The sequence below is a fragment of the Erythrolamprus reginae genome, chromosome 1 (genome assembly GCF_031021105.1).
Source record: "Erythrolamprus reginae isolate rEryReg1 chromosome 1, rEryReg1.hap1, whole genome shotgun sequence".
NCBI lineage: Eukaryota > Metazoa > Chordata > Lepidosauria > Squamata > Dipsadidae > Erythrolamprus > Erythrolamprus reginae.
Window position 1 is genome coordinate 396,171,232 of NC_091950.1, and position 23,340 is coordinate 396,194,571.

Here is a 23,340-nt window from a genome sequence, read left to right on the forward strand (position 1 = left end):
TGTCAACTTTCCAGAGTATATTATTTATTTCAAGTTATTTTTCAATCTTTTACTTCCTTGAAAGGTCACTAAACAAACAGTTGTAAAGTGAGAACTACCTGTATTTAAAACAAAACATTCCAGAAGAGCTTCAGACATTTTAAGGGATATCCAGAATTCAAGATCTAGAGCTAATGGGGCATTCTTTATACTGGGGGTTGGCAACGTGAGGCTCTAGAGCTGCATGCGGCTCTTCGGACCCACTCCTGTGGCTCCCTGTCAGATGATCCCACCAGTGGGTGGCCCCTCCCCCTCACTCCTTGCCTACCCTGAGAAGGGCAACTGCGATGGATGGTGACTCACTCCATATTCCAGCACAGGAGGGAAGCACCTCTGTATTTGCCTCTTTTTCTGACTCTTGTTGGTGCTATGTGTACCTCGGCTGCTGGGGCAGATGCGGGACTTTTCTCTGCGCCGAGACACTGGCTGGCCTGCCTGGCTGCAGCCTATGCTCTACGCTGTAATGGGCTCTAGGAGGGGGATGAGGAGGGAACGCCGCTTCCCCCATTGTGCAGTTTAAGTGCAAGAGCAGCAAAGTAGCCATGGAGGCCACAAGAGGAATATGGGAAGATGCGCCCCAGCCAGTGTCTTGGCATAGAGAAAAGTTACGTGTCTCCCAACAAGGGCTGGAAAAAGAGGCAAGTAGAGGAGCGCTTCGCTTCCACTCTGAAATACGGAGCGAGTCTCCATCCGCAGCTGTCGTCATTCTCTTCTCAGGGCTGGCGAGGAGTGAGGAGGAGGAGGGGAGGGCGAGGCAGCCAGCCAACAGGGAGACACAGCAGGGCGATGCATGAGCTTCATTTATCTGGGAACTTGAAATGACTCTTGATTTAAAATTAAATTATATGGTAAAAAGCACCCAAAGAAGAAAGAACATCATCAGCAAAAAACCCAAAACCCAACCCTCACCTGTTTTTGGAAATGGTTCAGGAGGGACCCACACACACACACACAAGAGAGGGGGGGGGAAGAGAGATGAGAAATAGAGGGTGGGAGAAGAAGAGATGAGAGAGGAAGGGAGATGAAAGAGAGAGAGAGGAAGAGATGAGAAAGAAAGGGGGGGAACAGAGAGCTATTTAAAAGAAAATACCTGAGTAGACATGGCTGGATGTGTTTGTGTCATATGACTGGGTGGGAATGAGTGATTTTGAATTGGCCACGCCCACTGTTTTGTGGCTCCCGGTGTTTTGTTTTCTGTGGGAAACGGGCCTAAGTAGCTCTTTGAGCATTTAAGGTTGCAAACCCCTACCCTGTTTGGACACATTGTCAAATATTCCCCATGTGTGTGCATCAGTACTCACCCTGGCTTCAAATTCTCCCTCACTAATGTATCCCAGACCTCCTTTCTGCAACCGCGTGGCAACTTCAATAAGATCACTGCGCAAGAAGTTTAGTAATTCTTGGCTGCCATCACATGACTTCAGACCTGGATTCTGTTTCCGAGCCAAATGAATGGAATGCAGGATATCTTGATACCTGAGAGGAGAAGATAACTTAGTGGATAACTTCCACCTTCATGAGCCAGGGAGGAAACAATTAAGAGATGTAGGGTGCAAGTTCTGCATAATGCTATAAGCTGAAACTTTATAGCTCATCTAAACTGCAAGCACGGAGTAACCAAAGTACTGCTTGGTCCAGAAATCAAGTGCTGACACTTAAGAATTATGTTTTTGTAGCTCCGCAAAAAGTTATTTTATACTAGTGCTTCAGTTAAATTGTTTATTCAAGCTTGCTAAAAAGTATGCAATGTCTTTTGGAAAGCAGAAGCTAATCCTTTTGTAGAGCTATGACTGTTAAAAATGTTCTGGAAAAACTTAATCTGTACTTGAAGCATCGTTATGAAACTTCTCAAATCTTTTACCCATAAGCAAACATTAGCCCCCCAAACATAACAATCGGCTTTCCAGTAAACCATTTCTTCTTCCAAATTGTCATTATGTAGACTGCTGGCATTGAAGTGACAAAGCCATAGAATTTCACTAATATATTATAGTATTAGAACTTCACAATTTTCGATGTTAAAACCCAAGTATAGTAAACTAAAATAGAAAAACAGTAAATAGTAGAATTGTAGAATTAGATCTATAGTAAGTTACAAACAGGCTGTGTGATAGGATAGTCAACAGAAAGATTGACACATCTTAAAATACATTGAAATAGTAATGTATATATGTATTTGATTTTTCTTTTTGCCTTTATGCTTTTTCTTTCCTTCTTTGTTACTTAAATAAGCATTATGTAATAGGCACAAGGCAAAACTTATAGATTTGTATTTATTTTTATGTTTTTTTAACTTTTTTTGTTCTCTTTTTGTATTTAATTTTAATAAAGATTTATAACCAAAAAACAACAAAAAAAGAATTTCACTAGCAGATAAAGGCAAAAATCATTTATCGAACATTTTCAGAAATCCATTGTATTTTCAGTAAGTGCATATAATTTTGCAGCAAGCGAAGGAGAAGCCGCACCTGATCTGTAACCGATCTTTCAACAGGCTCTCTCTTATCCCAAGGGGATGCAAGCAGGCTAGCAGTTCATCCAACTCTTTCAGACTGTCACAGAGAAACCTGGAAGACAGAAAACCTGTTCAATACTCTCACCGACAGTAATACAATAAAAGACATGTGGAGCTACAGTGGTACCTCTACTTACGAACTTAATTTGTTCCGTGACCAGGTTCTTAAGTAGAAAAGTTTGTAAGAAGAAGCAATTTTTCCCATAGGAATCAATATAAAAGCAAATAATGTGTGCGATTGGGGAAACCACAGGGAGGGTGGAGGCCCTGTTTCTTCCCAGGAGATTCCTAGAGGCACCACAGAGGCTTTTTCTTGACTTTTCCAGCCCTGTTTCCTCCCAGGAGATTCCTAGAGAGGCTCCACAGAGGCTTCTCCCCACCTTTTCCAGCCTGTTTCCTCCCAGGAGATTCCTAGAGAGGCCCTACCTATGCTTCTCCCTGCCTTTTCCGGTCACACTTTCGGAAGCTCAAGTTTGTAAGTGGAAAATGGTTCCTGACAAGAGGCAAAAATATCTTGAACACCCTGTTCTTATCTAGAAAGTTTCGTAAGTAGAGGCATTCTTAAGTAGAGGTACTACTGCACAAATGTTTCAATTGTGCCAGATAAATTACTAATCCATCTCACTATTTCAGACCAACTGTTTATTTAGATACTTATGACATTTTCTATATTATCAAAAACAATCTGCATCTGTTTTACGGCTATGATTGCTTACACATATGTAACTTAATCATTTAGTCAACAAAATTCCAGCCCAATTTATGATCGCAAATTGAAGGCTACACAGTTTAGCATTTTAATGACCTTGGGAAGTAAAAGTAGGAGTCACATAACTAAGCCTTTGGACACCTATTTCATTGGACAAATTATAATATTTCTGCCCTCTGGTGGTAAACAAATACATAGCTCTGGAAAAAAGTTTCAAAGAACAAGCAGGAATGGATCTCTGGCAACATTCAAAAGAAAGGTCTGGTGGTCTACATTTTGACAAAATTCTGGACCTAAACATTCTAATTAAAGGTTTTTAAATTTCAATTGTATGACACAACACTCACCAATCAAAATATAGGATAACAGAGTTGGACGGAAACTTGGAGGTTTTCTAGTCTAACCCCCTGCTCAAGCAGTAGACCCCATACCATTCTGGATAAATGGCTGTCCAATCTCATTTTAAAAACCTCTAGTAATGGGAGCACCCACAACATCTGGAGACAAGCTGTTTCACTGATTAATTGTTCTCACTGACAGGAAATTTCTCTTTAATTCTAGTTTGAATCTTTGTTATGCTTCATCTGTTACAAATTCAATGCATGATAAACTGTTTTCAAAATATATAGGTTTCTAAAACAATTAAATGGTAATTGCCAATGAAACTACAGGCAGTTGACTTATAACTAATCATAATTAACAACCATTAATTAACTAATTAACAACCATTCAAAATTACAACAAGCCCAGAATGGTTGTTTTACATACAGCCTGTAAACCATTTCTGTCCATTATAAAATGTTGTGTTACAGACCCCATGAGCCATGCAACTATGACATTACAACCAGTTGCAATGCTCTGCGATTATGCAACCACAATTTATGCTTTTTTTTTGCCAGTTTCCGGCAAAAAATACCTGTTCAGAAAATACACTATATAGATGGTTGTGTGGAATTCCAGGATGGTTTAGAAAGACAAAACAGTATGGGGAAATACAGTGAATGATGCTGTTCCTTTTTCTTAATTCCTTTAAATTATTAATTTTTATATCCATTATCCCCCAAAGAGAATAATGTAAACATGTGCATAGCCATACAGAACATTTTGAATACTTCTCCAAAAGTCTAAATACCCAAATTTCAATCGTGAATAGATGGTATGAGAACAGGAATACATCAAATATTATTCCCCACCCATTTTTTGTTGTTGATAGGTATGGGGAAAAGTCCATCTTACCACAGGTTCTGTCCCTGCTTTGGTACTGATGTCTCCATAGGTATTTCTGGAATATGCAGGATCCCTTGTGGGGTGTTCAAAACACTGCCTTCCACCAAGTTTTCCTGTGTTTCTGTGAACATTATAAGCATAAGTAACAAAACAGTTTTATTTGCAGAGTTTCCATTGCTACTTTATAAAGCAAATCCTCACAACACCTCATTAAGCTACTTTGTAACTATCCAGGGAAAGCAGAGATGTTTACCTGCACAGCTTTATTAGTGTACTTTTTAACTTTGTATGTTCCTTTAATTAGAATTATAGGAAGCTAGCTACATTTAACACTCTTTTAATAATTTAGATTATAAGAATTAATACATTAAAAATTGCACTACACACTCCATTAATTATTTTTTCAATTTTACTATTCCTGGCCAGTTGAAAAATGCATTTTAACTATCTATCAAGTGTGTAAAATTTAAATGATATGCTCCTTCAGTTTGTCTATTACATATAAATCAAATTCCAATTGCAGAAATTTTATCTAGAAAACCTGCATCATTATACCAATGATTAAACAGGTAATTCATGGAAAGTAAAAATACTGGAGGTGTGTCCATGCACTTATGTGGAAAATATTTAAATTAGTATTTCCCTTAAGTAAATGCATAATGCTAAGCAAAAGGTCAGACAGAAATGGTGCAAAATTGGAAGTCCAATGTATCAGAGAGACATTATACCTGCATTTCACAAGATACTGTACTGTGATTTCCACAAGACAATTCTGGCTTGCTTTTTTGGGCAGCAGATAATAGACTACACCAAGATTTACTTTACCATTTTATCCGAAGTCCCTGGATTATAGCACTCTTTTCCATATAAATCCTGCTGTATACATACATAGTAACTATGTAGCTGAACAAAAAGGTTTAATTTCCAATGGCATGAATATGGTTCCACCAAATTTGACTAATCCAAAAGAAAGACAAATCTGGGCTAGTGTCACCAGTCTAATAAAGGATTTTATATTTGATATTCATAATAACAGTTCAGATATTTCAGTTGTTTCACTTATATAAGAGAAGTAATTAAGCTTACCTTGCTGGTAATCTTCTTCTTCCTCTTCGTATTCCTCCACCTCCTCCTCCTCTTCTTCTTCCTCCTCTTCACTTGGAGGCGTAAAACTATAATCTATACCATCATGCACCCACCCCTTCTCTATGAATAAGCCAGGAACTTCATCGGAGAAGAGCCAATACCTAAAATAAAGAAATCGTATAGATGTGAGGGAGCAAAGCAGTTTTCTACATCCAACCTCAGAAACAGGTCCGTAAACACTCCTGGCTCCTCAAAGTGGAAACAAAGTTTAACTACATAATATTCTTAATGAAGAAAAATAGGAGTACTTCAAACATCCTAGAAAGCCAATGTGGTGCAGCAGCTAAAATACTGAGCTGGGGGGGGGGGGAAATCAAGCCCAGTTTCAACCACAAAACCTCTGCTCTCACTTCAATGTATGCTGCCCTGAATCTCGGGAGAAGGACAGCATAGAAATCTAATTAATAAATCTAATCAATAATGCTATAAGGCAGGAGTAGGCAAAGTTGGCTCTTTCTATGACATGTGGACTTCAACTCCCAGAATTCTGGAAGTCCACAAGTCACAGAAGAACCAACTTTGCCTACCACTGCTGTAGGGCCCTTATTGAAGGGGGAAAAAATGGTGCCACAAGTGTTACTTTCATCTCTTTGAGGAAAGGTGGGGTGTAAGTCTGTTATATTCACAAGGGGACACAATCTGAAGTTAGTTGGGGGAAAGATCAAAGGCAACGTGAGAAAATATTGTTTTACTGAAAGAGTAGTAGATCCTTGGAACAAACTTCCAGCAGACGTGGTTGGTAAATCCACAGTAACTGAATTTAAACATGCCTGGGATAAACATATATCCATCCTAAGATAAAATACAGGAAATAGTATAAGGGCAGAGTAGATGGACCATGAGGTCTTTTTCTGCCGTCAGTCTTCTATGTTTCACGTGTAGCAATAAGTAATAAGACAGATGAAATGCAGCTGAAATGCACACGAATAAAGCGAGAAAGCAGTAAAGTGACTCAGGCTAAAATGAGCAGGAAATGTGAGTAAAAATAGAAGCACAAGGGAAATGGGGCAACATGGAAGCGAAATAATTAGGAAGTAACAAAATGTTGCCTTAATAGCTGGGAGAGGAGATTTCCTGAACAGTAAGAAAAGGAAGAAACATATTTACACAAAATGACACAGTATGGTGGAGATATCTGAGCAGACAGGCTCTGTGTATTAAGATGCAGCTATCTGTGTCCCATAATTGTGATTACAACTAAGCAAATCGTGTGTTAATAAAAGTGACACGAGGCCAGTAATCAAGAGGAAGGTCTTGCCTAAAACCAGTTCCTGGCATCTCCAATTAAGTCCTGATATGGGGAATTTTTCCACAGTCCTCATCATCCACAAAGACATTCCTTCATTCCTACCTGTTGTGATTACGATCTGTGCCTATCGGTGTCCTGCGCATGACCAGCTTTGCTTTGGCAATACCGTCTTGAAAGGCTTTTTCCGCTGCAACTTTATGCTTGCGAATTCGTTCTTCCTCTGCTTCTCTTTCAAGTTTTACTAGCAGAGCAGCAGAAAAAACTATTAATTCCCCACAGCATTAAATTTGTTTATTTTTTTTCTTAAACTGAATACTTTAGTTCCAACCATTGCAGTGTCTCTGCCATCACATGATTATCATTTCTGACATTCCCTATGGCTTCCCATAAGCAAAGCCAATGGGCAGCCAAAAGGAAATCAGAATTTGGGGTCAAATGAGGTCCCCACTTAACAATGGTAACTGAGGAATGTCAGAATTGCTGATATATGTCAGTACAGTCATACTTTATGACCAATTCTGGTTCCATTTGCCATTGTAAACTAAGGACTACCTGTAAGCAAGGCAAATACAGAATTCCCCGTTCTACTATTAAAAACATGCTATATAATTTTTCCTAGGAGTTCATTTACACATTTATTTGCCAGGTATCCACTGAAATACCAAGCAATGCAACTAATAGTGCAAATTTGGCCCAGAAGTTATATTTATACTGAAGGGAAAACATTCCAAAGGCTCCCTCAAATTGCTATTGATTCCGAGTGATTACTGTATTTTTCGGACTATAGAATGCACCTAGATTTAGGAGGAAAACAAGAAAAAATAGTTTTTGGCCTCTGAGGGTCTCATTTTCACCTCCCTGGCCCCCCAGAAGCAATCTGCAGGCCAAAAATGAGACACACAGAGGGTTCAAGAGGCCAAAAACGGGCCTACTTTTGACAAAAATGGGGCCATTATTGGCGAAAACGGGATGTGCAAAGCACCGTGAATTGCTTCTGGGAGCAGGGAAAGGTGAAAACATGACATGCTGAGGATTCAGGAGGCCAAAAATAGATCTGTTTTTGGCAAAAAGGAGATGTGCAGGGCACTGTATTGTGCTTTTGGGGGCCCAGGGAGAGGGAAAACACGATGCACTGAGGGTTCAGGAGGCAAAAACAGGCCTGTATTTGGTCTTTAATGCGCACCAAATTTTTTACCCATTTTTGGGTGGGAAGGGAGTGTGCTTTTACTTTGAAAAATACAGTACATAGAAGTTTCCTGGCAAAAATGTAGACATGCCAGTGCTCGAGTTTTCAGTCTAGTCTATCTAGGGCCATGATGGCGAACATATGGCATGCGGAGCCATATTTGTGGGCACACAAGCATTGCCCTAGTTCAGTTCCAGCTTGCATGCATGTGCTGACCAGCTGATTTTTGGCCTGTCCTGCCCACGACTCCCCTCCCGGAAGTCTCCATGCAGCCTATTTTGGACGCCAGTTAAGTACAGGGCTCGTGTGTAGGCTCTGGGAGGGCGTTTTCAGGGCAGATTTTGCCCTTTCCATGCTTGAAGAATATCTCTGGAGCCTGGAGAGGGTGAAAAATGTGTCTACCGGGCCCACTGGAAGTTGGGAAATGGGCTGTTTACATCCTTGCAAGAGCCTCCGAGAGATGCGAGAGGCCGTTTTTGTCCTCCCAAGGCTCCAGGAAAGCCTCTGGAGCCTGGGGAGGGCCTATTGGAAGTTGGGAAATGGGCCGTTTCTGGCCTCTAGTCTTCCGGGAGGCCTGCTAGGCCCAAAATAAGTTGCATGAGGGTCATGTGCGCATGCATGTGGGGAGCGGGACATGAAAGGGGCATTGAATTATGGGTGTGGGAATGCGCATACACGCTATTACACACTCACGTGCACTCTTGGCACCCAATGGTTCGCCGTCACTGATCTATGGATTTCCAGATTGTTTTCCACCTAACTAGCAGTTCCAATCTGCTCAGGATTTGAGTTTAGTAATTGCTAAAGAAATTGGCAAAGGATGGCATCAGACTACGCAATATTCCATTCCTTCAATATTTTCAGAGAGATGGCATTGAGACTACCCCTTTCTGAATTGAAATGGATTGATAGCCTCCATAACATTGATATCCAAACTAATTGTTAACTGTATGTTATTCCTGGCCCAGATGGCTTTTATGGACAGATGAATATCTGAATAAATAGTTCAGATCTTCCTGTTTCCCTCTCAAATTTAGCACAGGTAGAATAGAATAGAATTTTTTATTGGCCAAGTGTGATTGGACACAAAATTAATTTGTCTTGGTGCATATGCTCTCAGCGTACATAAAAGAAAAAAGATACATTTGTCAAGAATCATGTGGTACAACTAAGCAATATTAATAAAAATCTTAGGTATGCACACAGACAAAATCAGATGATGTGTTTATCTGTCAGCATCCTTTCTCTGCAGGAGGTTGGAGATTAGAGTCCTTCGCCTGGCAGATATGGATGTTAGTAGCCCAATGGAAATTTTGAATCTTCCCATCACAACAAAAAAGCTATTGTTTTAATTACCTCGCATTTCTATTTCCTGCTGCTCTTTCTCTTTCTTGGCCTGAATTGCCATAAGCCTCCTGCTTTTGACTGTGGAGATCATGTCTTCTGGTTCTATATCCATAGGTTGCTCTGATTTGACTGTTTTCTCCGGTTCCCCTTTCTTCTTTTCGCCCTTCCCCAAACCATTCTCCTCTTTGCCATTGTCTTTGTTCTTGGCCACCATCTCTTTCCGTTTTTGCTTTTCTGCCCTCTTCTTATCATTCTCCTCTTTCAGCATTGCCAGCCGTTCCTTCCACAAATCAGCTGACATCTGCTGCTTTGCTTCCACATGATCCTGCACCGAATAGGTCATCAAAATCCGATGGCAAAGAGCTGTGAGGATCTGCAGTTTCTCCTCGGGGCTCAGCTCAAAGAACTCAGTTACCTCCAATTTCTCCAGGAACTCATCCTGTACTTCGTTGTCCTCAAAAGCTGCCAAGTCTTTGTTCTCTTCTGCATTCTCCGAAGCTTCGCTTTCCTCCTGTATATCTGACTTGCGCAGACAAAGGCGAACTAATTCAGAAGCAGAGTGCAAAGTGAGGGGAATCTCAGACAGTTTCATTCCCAGCTCTAAATAGTCTTCTGCAATCTCGTCTTGCAACAAAGTCTGGAGAAGGATGAGCAAAATTCTGTTCAAATACAGAAAACCCCCTTTTTCAGCACAAAGAGCTTCCATAAGAGAAACCGCAGTGATGGGGTACTGAGCATCTGGAAGCAGTAGCCCTGAGTAACAACTCAGAAACTCCACCACCATCGCCACATCCCCAAAGAGAGTATTAGGGAGTCCTTCTGGAGTATCCACCAGCTTAAAAGTAGGCATGTTGTTGCCTTTGAGATCCTGGTCCTCATATCGCTTCTGCTTCTCTAGCCTCTCCATCATTTCCTTTTCCCGGCGCTCTTTGGCTTTCTCCTTCAGCTTTTCCTTCAGCTTCTCCCGTTTCTTCTTCATGTATTCTTTGCGCTGATCCTCCGTCATGGAAGCCCAGTTTTTCCGGTGCTCTAGTAGTTCGTAACGCTTTTGCACTATGTCTCGCAGCTCCTCAGGAAGACGAGCACGGTCCTCACTGGACAGCAACCGAGCCGTTTTTGAAATTATGCAGGAAAGGGCACTCTTCTTGTCCTCGCGGTCTTTGTTATCTCTATAATAAGCAATGAGGTGAAGCGCAGCAGGTGGAAGATGTTTTGGAGGTTTATTGGAAGACCTGGGACTTCCAGCTGAGTTTCTTGGTGCTCTTGGGACTTTGGAAGTACCTTTAGTCATGTCTAGAAGTGTCATCTGTTTCATTTTCATCTTGGAATCTTTTTTGGGAGATCTAGTTTTTCCAGATTTCTGCCCATTCAACAACTTTTTATTTTTCTGTTTTGGATCCAATGATTTCCCAAGCCTCTTCTTATTGAAAGTGCCAAGTTTGCCAGGCACCATAATATTCATCATCTGCTCCAGCTGCTCTGGAGACAAGTTTGGGGTTTTGAAATTCTTAATGTTCAGCGGGCAATCCACAATAGATTTATTTAATTGCACACTGCACCAAAGTGAAGGATTCAGCCCGTGTGCTGTGGAAGAACAATCTGATTTGGGCTTCTTAGGCTTCCTATCAGGTGATGAAGTACTCTTCCTCTTTGTGGAAGGATTGAGAGTCAAATACTGGAATCAAAGCAATGCAAAATGTAAATTATCTGCATTTAAAATTGTACATGGCTTTTACTTGCCCTAGGGAGAATCTACCTCAAATGCGTATAAGCCAAAAATACAATATAACTTTGAACCTCAAACGTGGAGTTCATTAGACATAATGGACATAGGCTTCCTATCTTAAAACTTCCAAAATTATGTGGGAAATATACATATTTCAAAATATTGTATCAGGTACCAGCAATATTTTTAATTCCCCAAACACATCAAGACTCCATATTATTAAAAAGAAAAATAGCTAACTGTTACCTACTACATACTTTATTCTGAAACATATCTTAACACTCAACATGAAGTCAAGGATGGAAGGAATGTCTGTGAGCTAAAGATAATGGGTGGCAAAAAATGTGAATGGTGCTTGCTGTTCCTTTGGTTTCTTTCCTTTTCCCTGCTTTGGTTTGTGGTGCAGGAAACGGATATTTAGTAATGGTTTTAAGATTAAAATGAATGTCAGAGATATGTGAATTTTCAAAATATAAGCTCAACAAAATAATTGAAGCTTTGATTTCCACCTCTGTGTTGAATTTAAGGTTTCTTGAACAAAGTTAACTTTGTCTTCTCATGTTTCATTGTTGAATATACAGGTAGTTATTGACTTATTGCCATTTATTTAGTTACAATAGTGATGAAAAAAACCAGTCCTACCCTTACAGCTATCATAGTATCCCTGCAGCTATGTGATGGAAATTCAGGCATTTGGCAGCAACAGCTGCAGTTTTCCAGAGTCACGTGATCACTATTTGCAACTTTCCCAAGAGGCTTCCAACAAACAAATTGAATGAGGGAGGCCAAATTCATTTAGCGATCTCAGTAAAAAAAAGTCATAAGTTTAATTAATGATTACACTGCTTAGCAATGGAAATTCCATCCCCAATTGTGATAGCTAAGTCGAGAACTGCCTGTAACTGTACAGGAGTCATTAGACAAAATGTTCAATCTCGCATCCTAACCAATTCTGGCATAATATACACTTTAAATTCCAAATGTGTTCATCAACAAGGTTAAGCATCCCAGAATAGGATAATGAATATATATTTCAAAAATCATTATTTCAGTACTTGGTGACAAACAGTGGTACACTCTTTTGGAAAAAAGGCAGGGGATGGCAAATTTCACTCTGATATTGCCTTGTTTTCAATAAAGGCCTAAGAATAAATATCCATGTGAAAATGACTCCTATTTTTCATCATCATACAACCCAGTCAGATCTTGCCTTATTTCTTACTTTATGTGGGTCAAGCAAGAAGTCACTGAACTTGCTGGGAAGGGAATACTTCTTCACCAACTCATCTTCAACTACCCAGGGAGCATTCTCGCCTGTTCCAGCGCGAAGTCCATTATGTCGAATGAAGTATCGCAGAATCTCTTTGTTTGGTGGCCGTTCTGTTCGAATCAAGCTGTCTGCTGGCACATTGTTAATGATCTTGAAAGGTAAAAAGAAATGTTTCAGACAGGCTTTTTAACTGAAGGTCCAGAAACAATAAATAAGTATAGTTTAGAGCAGATCTCACTAAGTCACTGAAAGTTTAACACTTATCTTAAATGATACATTTATTGTAATAATGTTTGTAAGCATATAGGTATATACCAATTATATGTACAGTATATGTGTGTGTATGTACACACATGCATACAAAAATTATATTTAAATATAATTTATTATAGTGATGTTAATTCCTTCTTAAAATGTTGAGACAGGAGTGGCTAACAGGCAAACTTAACAATCTACTCACCTTGTCTTCGTTCTGCAACTTTACATCATATTTGTGTGGTAAGAATTTTGGAGGAACCCATTTCCTTTCGTCTTTTTTCAGAGAAGTAGGAAGCTTCCGAGGAGATCGGCGTGCCCGATCACCTGCCCAATGAAGAAAGAAAGCAAAAACATTAGTTCTTCATAGTTCGCCATTTATATTGACACTGAGCTTTGAGATAGTGTATGCTTTAAAATCTTTTCTACAGGACAAACATTTCCAATTTTATTTTACTGACAAATAGGCAACTCAAAAATGTTCAGACAAAGTGCTGGATAGAAAATTGCCTTTTATGTTCAGAATTCAAAACAAGGACATTTCCCATTTCCCGCATAATTGTAAATAGATAAAGTTACTGCTTATAATAAACATATATGACCATAAAAGGTACATGCTTAATAGCAAGTAGTAAGTAACATGTATAATGCTGCTGGATCAGGACACTTTAATTTATTAGATTTTTGTCCTGCTGTTACTTTATAAGTAACTCAAGGCAGCAAATGTATACTGTATACCATATTTTTCCGACTATGAAGCAATGGTGTATAAGACGCATCAACATTTCAAAGAGGTAAGTAAGAAAAAGGGGTTTGTCCTCCCCGGCCCCTAGCAGCACTCTGCAGGCCTCGCAAGCCCTCTGCGCACCCCATTTTTTTCATAAAAATGGGCCCATTTTTGTGAAAAACAAGGCATACCAAGGGCTTGGAAGCCTGCAGAGTGCTCCTGGGGGCTGAGGGAAGGCAAAAATGCCCCCTTTCCCAGCAAAAATAGGTATGTTTTTGCCTGCCCTTAGTAGCACTTTGTAGGCCTCCCAAACCCTCTGTGCACCCAATTTTTATGAAAAACTGGTTCGTTTTTCGTAAAAATAGGACATGGGGAGGGGCTTCAGGAGGCCAAAAATGGCTGTATTTAATGTATAAGACACATCAGCATTTACACCCTTGGGGACGGGTGGGAAGTGTTTCTTATATACTGTACTCCCAAAAATATGTTATTTTGAGAACAGTGATTCTCTCCAGATCAAGACTGCTTTTAGCAGTCATCTATTGACCATACAAGCAATTTTGCAGTTTACTCCTAAATAAGGCTGACTTACTCAGACTCTCTCTTCTGCTATCCTCTTCTTTCAATGCTGGCTCATTCTGATTTTCCTGTACAACTTGGCTGGTATTCTCTTTGTCACTGGATGGAGAGTCACAGGCTGCATCTGTTTTCTTCTCAGTAGCCTCCTCTTCTGCTACTTTCTCCAATGGATGTATTTTTACCACCTTGACACGTAGTACTTTCTCTTTTCCAACCTGAAAAAAGGCCATTTAGAACTAGGCAGATAATTATTTCCTGCATTCAGTAATACTTTTTGAAATGATTATTGAGAGGTAGTAATGTCATGTCTGGAGGTAAACTGTCTTTAGCAACACCAAGCTTTGCATGTGGCAACCTTCTTAAGACATGGCTGCATTGGGGCTTAGAGACCTTAGATTCATTTAATTGATTATATGAGAGAAACCCTTTGAACTATCCCTAATTCTTCAGTATTTTGATTTTCAATATATTCGTCATTTCATCTAAGTTGTATTGATAGATTTCATGGAAATCCTGGGTAAGCAGTACACAAAACAGTGTACTAGGTCATGTCCCCATGCTGAGTCAGTATTAACCATCTTTATTGGAAAAAATATGGATTCTAAGAGATTCTAAAGACCACAAAAGGATGCTTAGAGTTCAAGGGCAAGATTAGTCACAGGTTCATCTAATGCTTATCCTGTCAGGAACTCACCATACCCTACCCTCCATTTTTTTAAAAAAAGAAATAAAGACCGTCATGTCTAAAATGGAAATTAGCTATGCTGGGATACAGCAACTATCACATTTTTGATGTGGCATTATTTCCACAACTGTTTCTGAGAGATGAATTTATACCTGCTCCTTACCACAAAATCACACTCTTCATCAACAGCAAATTTTGTCATAATCTCCAGCCAGGAAGTGTCCAACAGTTTTTCTAAAGAGATTGTATTATGGTGAACCATTTCCAGAACAAGTTTTTCATACCAGACTGGAAATTCCTCTTTCAAACTGAAAAAATAAATAGAAAATGATAAAATAATAAAATAGCAATTTAAAGAAGAATCAATAGAAATTCCAACATTCAAGAGACAATTCACAGAAACTGATATGACTTGCCTACAAATATGATTATATAAATAGTCTTACTTTAATCCCTTTACTTAAAAGTAGTTAGTTAGGATTTAAGCATACCTCATTTGAGTGAATAGACATTAGAAATTGTGTATTATTGAAATTAATTAAACTAACATGGCCCTCTGCACTGACTATATAAGGACAAAACATTGCAGTCTTTTGGAAAATTGAGGAGGATGACTGCATACAGTGGAACCTCGACATACGAGCAGCTCTACTTACGAGCTACTCGAGATAAGAGCTGGGAGGGGAGCGACATTTTTGTTCGCCTCCCGAGCTCACATTCGGGATACGAGCGCCAAGGAGCTGTCTCCTGAAGCCGAACACTAACTTCCGCTTTCGGCTTCAGGAGACAGCTCCTTGGCGCTCGTATCCCGCGTGTTTTAAAAGGTTGCAGCCGGCCTGGGGGGCTCGGGGGGGGGGGGGGGGTGCTGGCAAGCCCCCCAGGCCGGCTGCAACCTTTTAAAACACGCGCGCCGCTTCGCAGCTCTCTGCTGAATCCGGAACGCTAACTTCCGCGTTCGGATTCAGCAGACAGCTGCGAAGCAGCGCGCGTGTTTTAAAACGTGGCAGCCAGCCTGGGGGGCTCGGGGGCTTCCCCCCGAGCCCCCCAGGCCGGCTCTGAGGTTTTAAAACACGCGCGCTGCTTCGCAGCTCTCTGCTGAATCCGAACGCGGAAGTTAGCGTTCCGGATTCAGCAGACAGCTGCAATGCGGCGCGCGTGTTTTAAAACGTGGCAGCCAGCCTGGGGGGCTCGGGGGCTTCCCCCCGAACCCCCCCCGGCCGGCTCTGAGGTTTTAAAACACGCGCGCTGCTTCGCAGCTGTCTCTGAATGCTAACTTCCGCGTTCAGCGGCAGCGGGTTTTTTTGTTGTTGCACGGATTAATTGACTTTACATTGTTTCCTATGGGAAACAATGTTTCGTCATACGAGCGTTCCGACTTACGAGCCTCCTTCCGGAACCAATTAGTCTCGTAAGTCGGGGTTCTACTGTATTGGCAAAATGATTGGACATCAGAATTGTGTAACAAAATCTGTTTATCATCAAGGAGAGTCAGTTTGATCTAGTGGTTAAGGCACTAGATTAGAAATCAAGAACAAGTTCTAGTTAAACATGAAAGTCAAGTAGGTGATTTTAGGCCAGTCACTTTCTCTCAACACAATCCACCTCATAGGATTATTGTTTTAGAGGAAATAGGAAGAGGAAATATAAGGTATTTTCACTACTTTGAATTACTCTGTATTGAATTTTTGGTCTGTCTCTACAACTGCAAAAATGTCAAATTACAGATAATAAGACCATCCCATATTTGATTTTTATCCACATAATTTTTGAGGGGGCAGCATTCCTATCACACACCAGCAATATGACTTGTAGTGTCATCAAATCACACTAATAATTTTTGCCTGAAACCCTTTCCCAATGGGAAAATGCCTTAAACAAATATACAACTGTAGTATACTAAATATGCACCGGTCAGCATGAATGCATGATTCACTGCCAGCAAGTTTTGGACTTTATACATATAATGAATTACATTCTGTATTTTTATGCAGCACATATATATTTGTTTTTAATTGTGCTATTTAATTATACCACATTTTTTGAGAAAGGATAGTGAAAACTGCAATGTACAAAGTGTAATGAGAAAAAAAAATCAGAGTAAGGCCCCATGAGAAATATTTTCTTTAAAGTTTAGATATCCTTGCCAATGTAGCTGAAGAAAAGCTTTCTCTCTTCTTGAGACATGATTCATTCCAAGTATTTTCACAGGGAGCTAATTATTTGTCAAAAATCCCAGCCACCCCCTTTCATTATTTTGGTACTGTCCCTGAAAACAAAAGCATTTGCATTGCTACTTACAGCTCAGCAACTTCCTGTTCCTCTTCCCAGGCCTCTTTGTGTGTCAGTTGACTACTCCCGGTACTTTTACAGGTCCATATTCGTTGGTTATATTTCTCTAGTCGTGCTTCATACTCTCTGAAGAAGCAACAGCTCAGGAAAATAAGGTGCACTTAGTTTTTAAACTACTGGATTAAATCAGAATTTTTTGTCATTTACACATAGACATTGATGCGTTATGATAAACAGTTACTAAATCAAGGTTTTATAATTATTAATAGTTTAACATCTGAATAATTTAACTGTAATCCTTGGATTGGGCATTATGCATAATTCTCTCCTTAGTGCTATTTTTTTGTTTCATAATGTAAAAGCGACTGCACAATATAGTAGTACTGTTCATTTTACTCATAGGTTCATGAAGTCAGGATCTCAACATCATAAAAAAACACAGCCTCGGTAGCATAAATTGTGTATTTTAATATGTATATTACTTACTGATATTTCTAAATACACTTCTAAAACACAGGGGTCGACAAAGTTGTTCAGAATCTAGGAGCCAGCCAAAAAATTTAGGAGCCAGAATTTTTTTTAAGCAAACTTGGTTTTTTGCCGAGTCTCCACCTGACATCGCTTTCACCCCCTCCCCCCCGGCGCAGGCCTGGCTCCGCCGAGCCGGCTCTGCTGTACTCCCGTCGGGATCCGAGGGGAGACCGTTAGTCAGAAACCGAAACAGAGAAGAAGGAAAGGGAGACCGGGCTGGGGACGCGGGTGAGGGGGGGAGGGGGGAGGAGGGGTTACTGGTCGGAAGTCACCGCGCACGCGGCCGGAGGAGGAATGAACAAAACCTCACGCCGGGAGGGGAGGGGCTTCCGCTTCTCTCCGAAGGCGGGTGAGCGGCCAAGATCGGAGCGTCTGTGTGCGGTGGGGGGGAGTGAAGGGGTTCGAGTAGGAGGCGGAATGGAGGCAAGGGGGGGAGGGAGAGACGCACGCAAGCGCAGGGGACGCTGGGAAAGCAGCTCGCTCCGAGGTTGATGGGCGGAGCTACGGAAGCCAAGATATACCATTTCTGGGCGTAAACACAAGGCGGGAAAAATATACTGTATACACATACAGCAGTGTTTCCCAACCTTTTTGGAGCCGCGGCACATTTTTCATATTTTCAAAATCCTGGGGAACATGGGGGGGGGGGGGGGGGGCTAAAAAAAGTTTGGACAAAAAAAATCTCTCTTCCTCCCTTTCGCTCTATTTCTCTCTCCCTCCCTCTTTCTCTCTCTTCCTTCCTTTCTCTCTCCATCCCTCTTTCTTTCTCTCTTCCTTCCTTCCTCTCTTTCTGTCTCCTCCTTCCTCTCTCATCTCTTTCCTTCCTCTCCCTCCCTTTCTCTCTTTCCTTTCTCTCCCTTTCTGTCTATCCTTTCTATCTCTCACCCCTTCTCCCTCTTTCATTCCCTTTCTCTCCCTCCCTTTCTCTCTCATTCCTTTCTCTCCCTCTTTCCTTCCTATCTCTCTTTCTTTTTCTCCCTCCTTCATATCTTCTTTCTCTCCCCCTTCCTCCCTCTTTCCTTTCTCCCCCTCCCTTTCTCTTCCTTTTTCTCTATCCTTTCTACTTCTTACTCTTTCTTTCTCTCCCTCCTTCATTCAATTTTCTCTCCCTCCCTTTCTCTCTCTTTCCTTTCTCTTCCTTTTTCTCTATCCTTTCTACTTCTTACTCTTTCTTTCTCTCCCTCCTTCATTCAATTTTCTCTCCCCCCTTCCTCCCTCTTTCCTTTCTCCCCCTCCCTTTCTCTTCCTTTTTCTCTATCCTTTCTGCTTCTTACTCTTTCTTTCTCTCTCTCCCTCCTTCATTCAATTTTCTCTCCCTCCCTTACTCTCTCTTTCCTTTCTCTCCCTCCCTTGTTCTCCCCTGGGGCTGCCTGTGCCTGCCCTGCACCACCCAACACGGACGGACAGCCCCCGGTCGTCGGTTCGTCGCCCCCCACCCCCCCACGGAGGGAGATCAGGCTGGCGAGGGCGGTAGAACTACGTCACCAGCCACTGGAGGGAGATCGGGCTGGCGGGGGCGGCAAATCCACCTCCCCAGCCGCGCGGAGGGAAATCCGGTAGGCGGGCGGGTGGCCGCGGCTCCCTGCGCGCCCCTGGAAAAGCGTACAGGGAACGGTGCCCGGGGCCGCTTTAGCCGCCCCCGCTCCCCCCGCCATCTCCCCGCGACTGCCTGTGCCGCTGCAGCCGCGGCCCCCCCGCTCCCACCGCCAGTGCCCTCCCGCCGGGCCCCAAAGGACACTTGCCGATGACGACAGGGAACCTTCAGCTGGGCGGGCGCTGCCGTGCCGGTGCCTCCGACCTCCCGGTTCCTGCTCGATGCCGCGGTTTCTGGCGCTCTCCTGCTGAGCCCCAAAGAAGGAAGGCGGGAAAAAGGCGCGAAGAATGGAGCTCTCCTTCCTGCCTGCCTTCTTTGGGACCCAGCAGGAGAGCGCCAGAAACCGCGGCATCGGGCAGGAGCGGAGAGGTCAGAGGCACCGCAGCGCCCTGCCCAGGCGGCACACCGGTTGGGAAACGCTGACATACAGTACAGCAGGCAACATTTTCTAGGCGCCAGACAACATTTTCTAGGCGCCACTGGCGACCAGGCGCCTGGGTTTGTCGAACCTTGCTAAAACACATTTCATATACCAATAAATACTGTTCCAAATCAGATATCATAGTCAAACGATCTTTTAAATTACAAGGGATCAACTTTTCAGAAAATGGAGCCACATTGTCAGTTGCAAATAGCTACTCTCTCTCCAGTACTAGCATAATGATATGACAGAGGAAAGGAATTTTGGTATAATCTCCTCCCTGCATTACAGAAAAATTTAAAGTTACCCAGGTAAAGTACATTTACCCTCTGGCAATATGATTTGGGAACACTAAATACTGTAATATATAATTGAGACTGTAGGTTAAATCATCAGGCTAAAACCCCTAAAAACTAAAAACCTTAGATACAAAGCTAACTGGGTGATCTTGGGCCAGTCACTCTCTTTCAGCCTCAGGAAGCAGGCAATAGCAAACCACTTCCCAAATCTTGCCAAGGAAACTATAGGGACTATTCCAAGCAGTTCTCAGCACTTCTGCATATCCAACATTGATATGCAGAAAAACAAAACAAAACCAAAAATGGGGGAAGGGGATACAAACAACCACAGCTAGGAGGTTGCTTCACATCCAGTTCACACCACAGAATGTTCTGTCTTTTAAATACTTATTGTATTCATATATTTTAATTATTTGGTCATTTAAATCAGTGGTCCCCAACGTTTTTTCCACCAGGACCAGTTTCAGCAAGACAATTTTTCTATGGCCCAGTGGGGGCGGAAAGGGGCGTGGTTGGGGGCGGGATTAAGCATGGGGGTGCTGGTCCTCCCTGCCGCTCTTTCCCGCCATTGTCCTGTGGCCGGCAGAACCTGCCTCCCAAGCCCTCTTGCCCAGCGGGAGCTAAGCACTGGAGAGAGGGGGTCAGGCTGGCCCTCCTGCCTCCCCCCAGCCAAAAACGCAAAAGCGCCCAGTGGCAGAAGCCAAAAGAGGCTTGAGCCTCTCGGTCCTTCCCGCCCCTCTGTCCCATCCATTGTCCTGTGGCCGGCAGAACCTGCCTCCTGAGACCTCTTGCCCGGCGGGAGGCGAAGCGCTGGAGGGAGGGGGTGGCGGCATGAGGGCCGGCAGCTGCTGACTCCACGGACCGGTGCAACATGCCCCGCGGCCCGGTACTGGTCCGCGGCCCGGTACTGGTCCGCGGCCCGGTGGTTGGGGACCCCTGATTTAAATCATAAAGGTATTTAAATGGTTCTCAACCATTGAACAAAACTGAAACCATATTTTAATAGATATTTCCAACTGTATTCAAAATTAAATAACAGAAGCCACAGCAATTCCAACTTGGGCATCACAAAAAATTATGATCATCTTAAATTTGAAAATGGAAAACAGATTAATCCAGCCCTAGCTGAATTTCCTACTCAATTCTATAAGCAAGCATCTCTATTGCAATTTGATACAGAATGTAAGTGCTAAAAAAAGAGAGAGAGAGAGAGAAGGAAGCTGGCACAGATAGCCAGGTTTTCTATTCTATGAATTTGAAATATGGCTCACCTGACAAGATACTATTTCCCTTAAGAACAGGTATGCCCGACCCATGGCTCATAGGGCACAGACTGCTCTGGACAGCTGGTATAGGTTCTCTCCTCAGCTTATGACTATAATTGAGCCCAAAATTTCTACTGTTATGCATGGTAGTTGTTAAGTGAGTTTTGCCCCATTTTATGACCTTTCTTGCTACAGTTAAGTGAATCACTGCAGCTATTAAGTGAATTTGGCTTCCCCTTTGACTTTGCTTGCCAGAAGGTAGTAAAAGGTGATCATATGACTCTGGGCCACTGTAACTATCATAAATACATGCTGATTACCAAGCAGCCAAATTTAGATCAAGTGACCATAGGATGCTACAAAGGTTGTGCAAAAAACATTCGTAAGTCACTTTTTACAGTGTTGTAACTTTGAGTGGTCCCTAAAATAATGGTTGTAAGTCAAAGACTAGTACTTTCTGGTTACCAATTTATGCTTACTTGTATTGATGAATTTTAAGCCAATAACACTGCATTGTGTAAGCTCATATACATGGATCACAATGCAAACAATAGAAAAGTTCCTTAAATCTTAAGTTAATACCTATTGACAATAGAAGGTAGATACACTTTGTTTTCCATAGAAATTCTCCAGAACCTACACTCTTTGATGCAAAATATGCAATATATTTTCATTTTGGAGTACTATAGTCACCAATGTTAATTTTTTAATTAGGAATTTCAAATCACTTTTACATAGAAAAGCTAAAGAGTCACATGGCAATATGGGAACCAATCTTAAATCTTTAGCAAAACATTCCAAACATACAGTGCATGATAATAAGGAACCAAGTGGCAATATAAAAAGAATTCAGGGGAGACATTAGCATTATTCCCCAGCAACATACCAATACATTCTACTTCCTAAAACTGACTCAGTGTGAAAAAGAGCATAAAAGCTCAAACATTTAGAAGGTTCATAGGTTCTACTTCAAATATTTATGCATTATTTAGCTTTTTAAAAACTATTCTCATAATTTACAATAAAAATGGGTGATTAATCCACTCTCCAATAGTAAATACTTTTTGTGCATTTGTTCAAAATTCTAATGTATATACAACCCTTTCTGCACACATATGCAAAGAACACACTTTGCACAATTCTCAACTCTTATACTGTACCACAATCTAATAATCTATGCCATGAGTATTAAACTCACGTCACATTGTCATATGACATATCACAACTTTCCTCCCATTTCACTAACCCAGGGATGGGCACGGCCAGTGCATGATTCATCTGGTCTGCAGGCCACAAGTTTCACATCCCTGATCTATGATATATCAAATTAACATCCCACACATTACTCTTCATCTCATATCCTTCAACCATGTTTGGAGTTATGCACTGCTCCACACCAAGAGCGTGGAGATCAAACGAGATTACAGATAGAAGCTGTCTTTTACTGTGGTTTCATAAAAGCTATTTATGCCAATACAGCAAAAAAAAAAAAAAATTCTCCACCTATCTGCAAAACATCCTTCTTCAATCAACTTTCGATTACGAGACTTCAGAATTTTCTTCATGCTGGTATAGAGTTTTACAAATACAGTGGTCCCTCGATCATCGCGAGGGTTCCGTTCCAGGACCCCAAGCGATGATCGATTTTTCGCGAAGTAGCGGTGCGGAAGTAAAAACACCATCTGCGCGTGTGCAGATGGTGTTTTTACTTCCACTGCCGCCCGCCTACCCCGTTGCTCGCGCCTGGGGTGCGTGTGCACTTGGGGACACCCCAGCTCCGCTTCCCAGCTGGGAAGCGGAGGTGGGGTGTCCCCAAGCGTGCGTGCTTTCCCCAGCAACGCGCGCGCGCGTGGGGACACCCTAGCTCCGCTTCCCAGCTGGGAAGCGGAGGTGGGGTGTTCCCAAGCGCGCGCGCTTTCCCCAGCAACGCGCGCGCGGTGGGGACACCCTAGCTCCGCTTCCCAGCTGGGAAGCGGAGGTGGGGTGTCCCCAAGCGCGCGCGCTTTCCCCAGCAACGCGCGCGCGCGGAGGTGGGGTGTCCCCAAGCTCGCGCGCGCCGCCCGCCCGCCCACGCTGTTGCCGGCTCCGCTTCCCAGCTGGGAAGCGGAGCTGGGGTTTCCGCGCGCGTGCCGCCCGCCAGCCCACGCCGTTGCTCGCGCCGCCGCTGGGGTCTTACCGGGGCAAGAGGGGGAAGACCCAGGGAAGCCTCTGCCCGGCGGGGAAACTCCACCATCTACGCATGCGTGGAAGGGCACGCATGCGCAGATGGTGGAGTTTACTT

At 42.4% G+C, this 23,340-nt stretch overlaps 1 protein-coding gene across 1 annotated transcript in view; it reads right to left on the bottom strand.

Moving 5' to 3' along the window:
• The window catches only part of BAZ1B (bromodomain adjacent to zinc finger domain 1B), a 40,471-nt gene that overhangs the window by 13,347 nt on the left and 3,784 nt on the right, over nt 1–23,340 (bottom strand). Inside the window, exons 2-12 of the mRNA XM_070735009.1 lie at nt 16,959–17,075; nt 14,824–14,968; nt 13,989–14,190; nt 12,875–12,996; nt 12,367–12,564; nt 9,428–11,093; nt 6,988–7,126; nt 5,577–5,737; nt 4,500–4,611; nt 2,508–2,606; nt 1,341–1,515 (exon numbers count right to left, since the gene is read on the bottom strand). Of these exons, the coding sequence (XP_070591110.1) occupies nt 1,341–1,515; nt 2,508–2,606; nt 4,500–4,611; nt 5,577–5,737; nt 6,988–7,126; nt 9,428–11,093; nt 12,367–12,564; nt 12,875–12,996; nt 13,989–14,190; nt 14,824–14,968; nt 16,959–17,075 (3,136 nt within the window). The remainder of the gene's footprint in view (nt 1–1,340; nt 1,516–2,507; nt 2,607–4,499; nt 4,612–5,576; nt 5,738–6,987; nt 7,127–9,427; nt 11,094–12,366; nt 12,565–12,874; nt 12,997–13,988; nt 14,191–14,823; nt 14,969–16,958; nt 17,076–23,340) is intronic.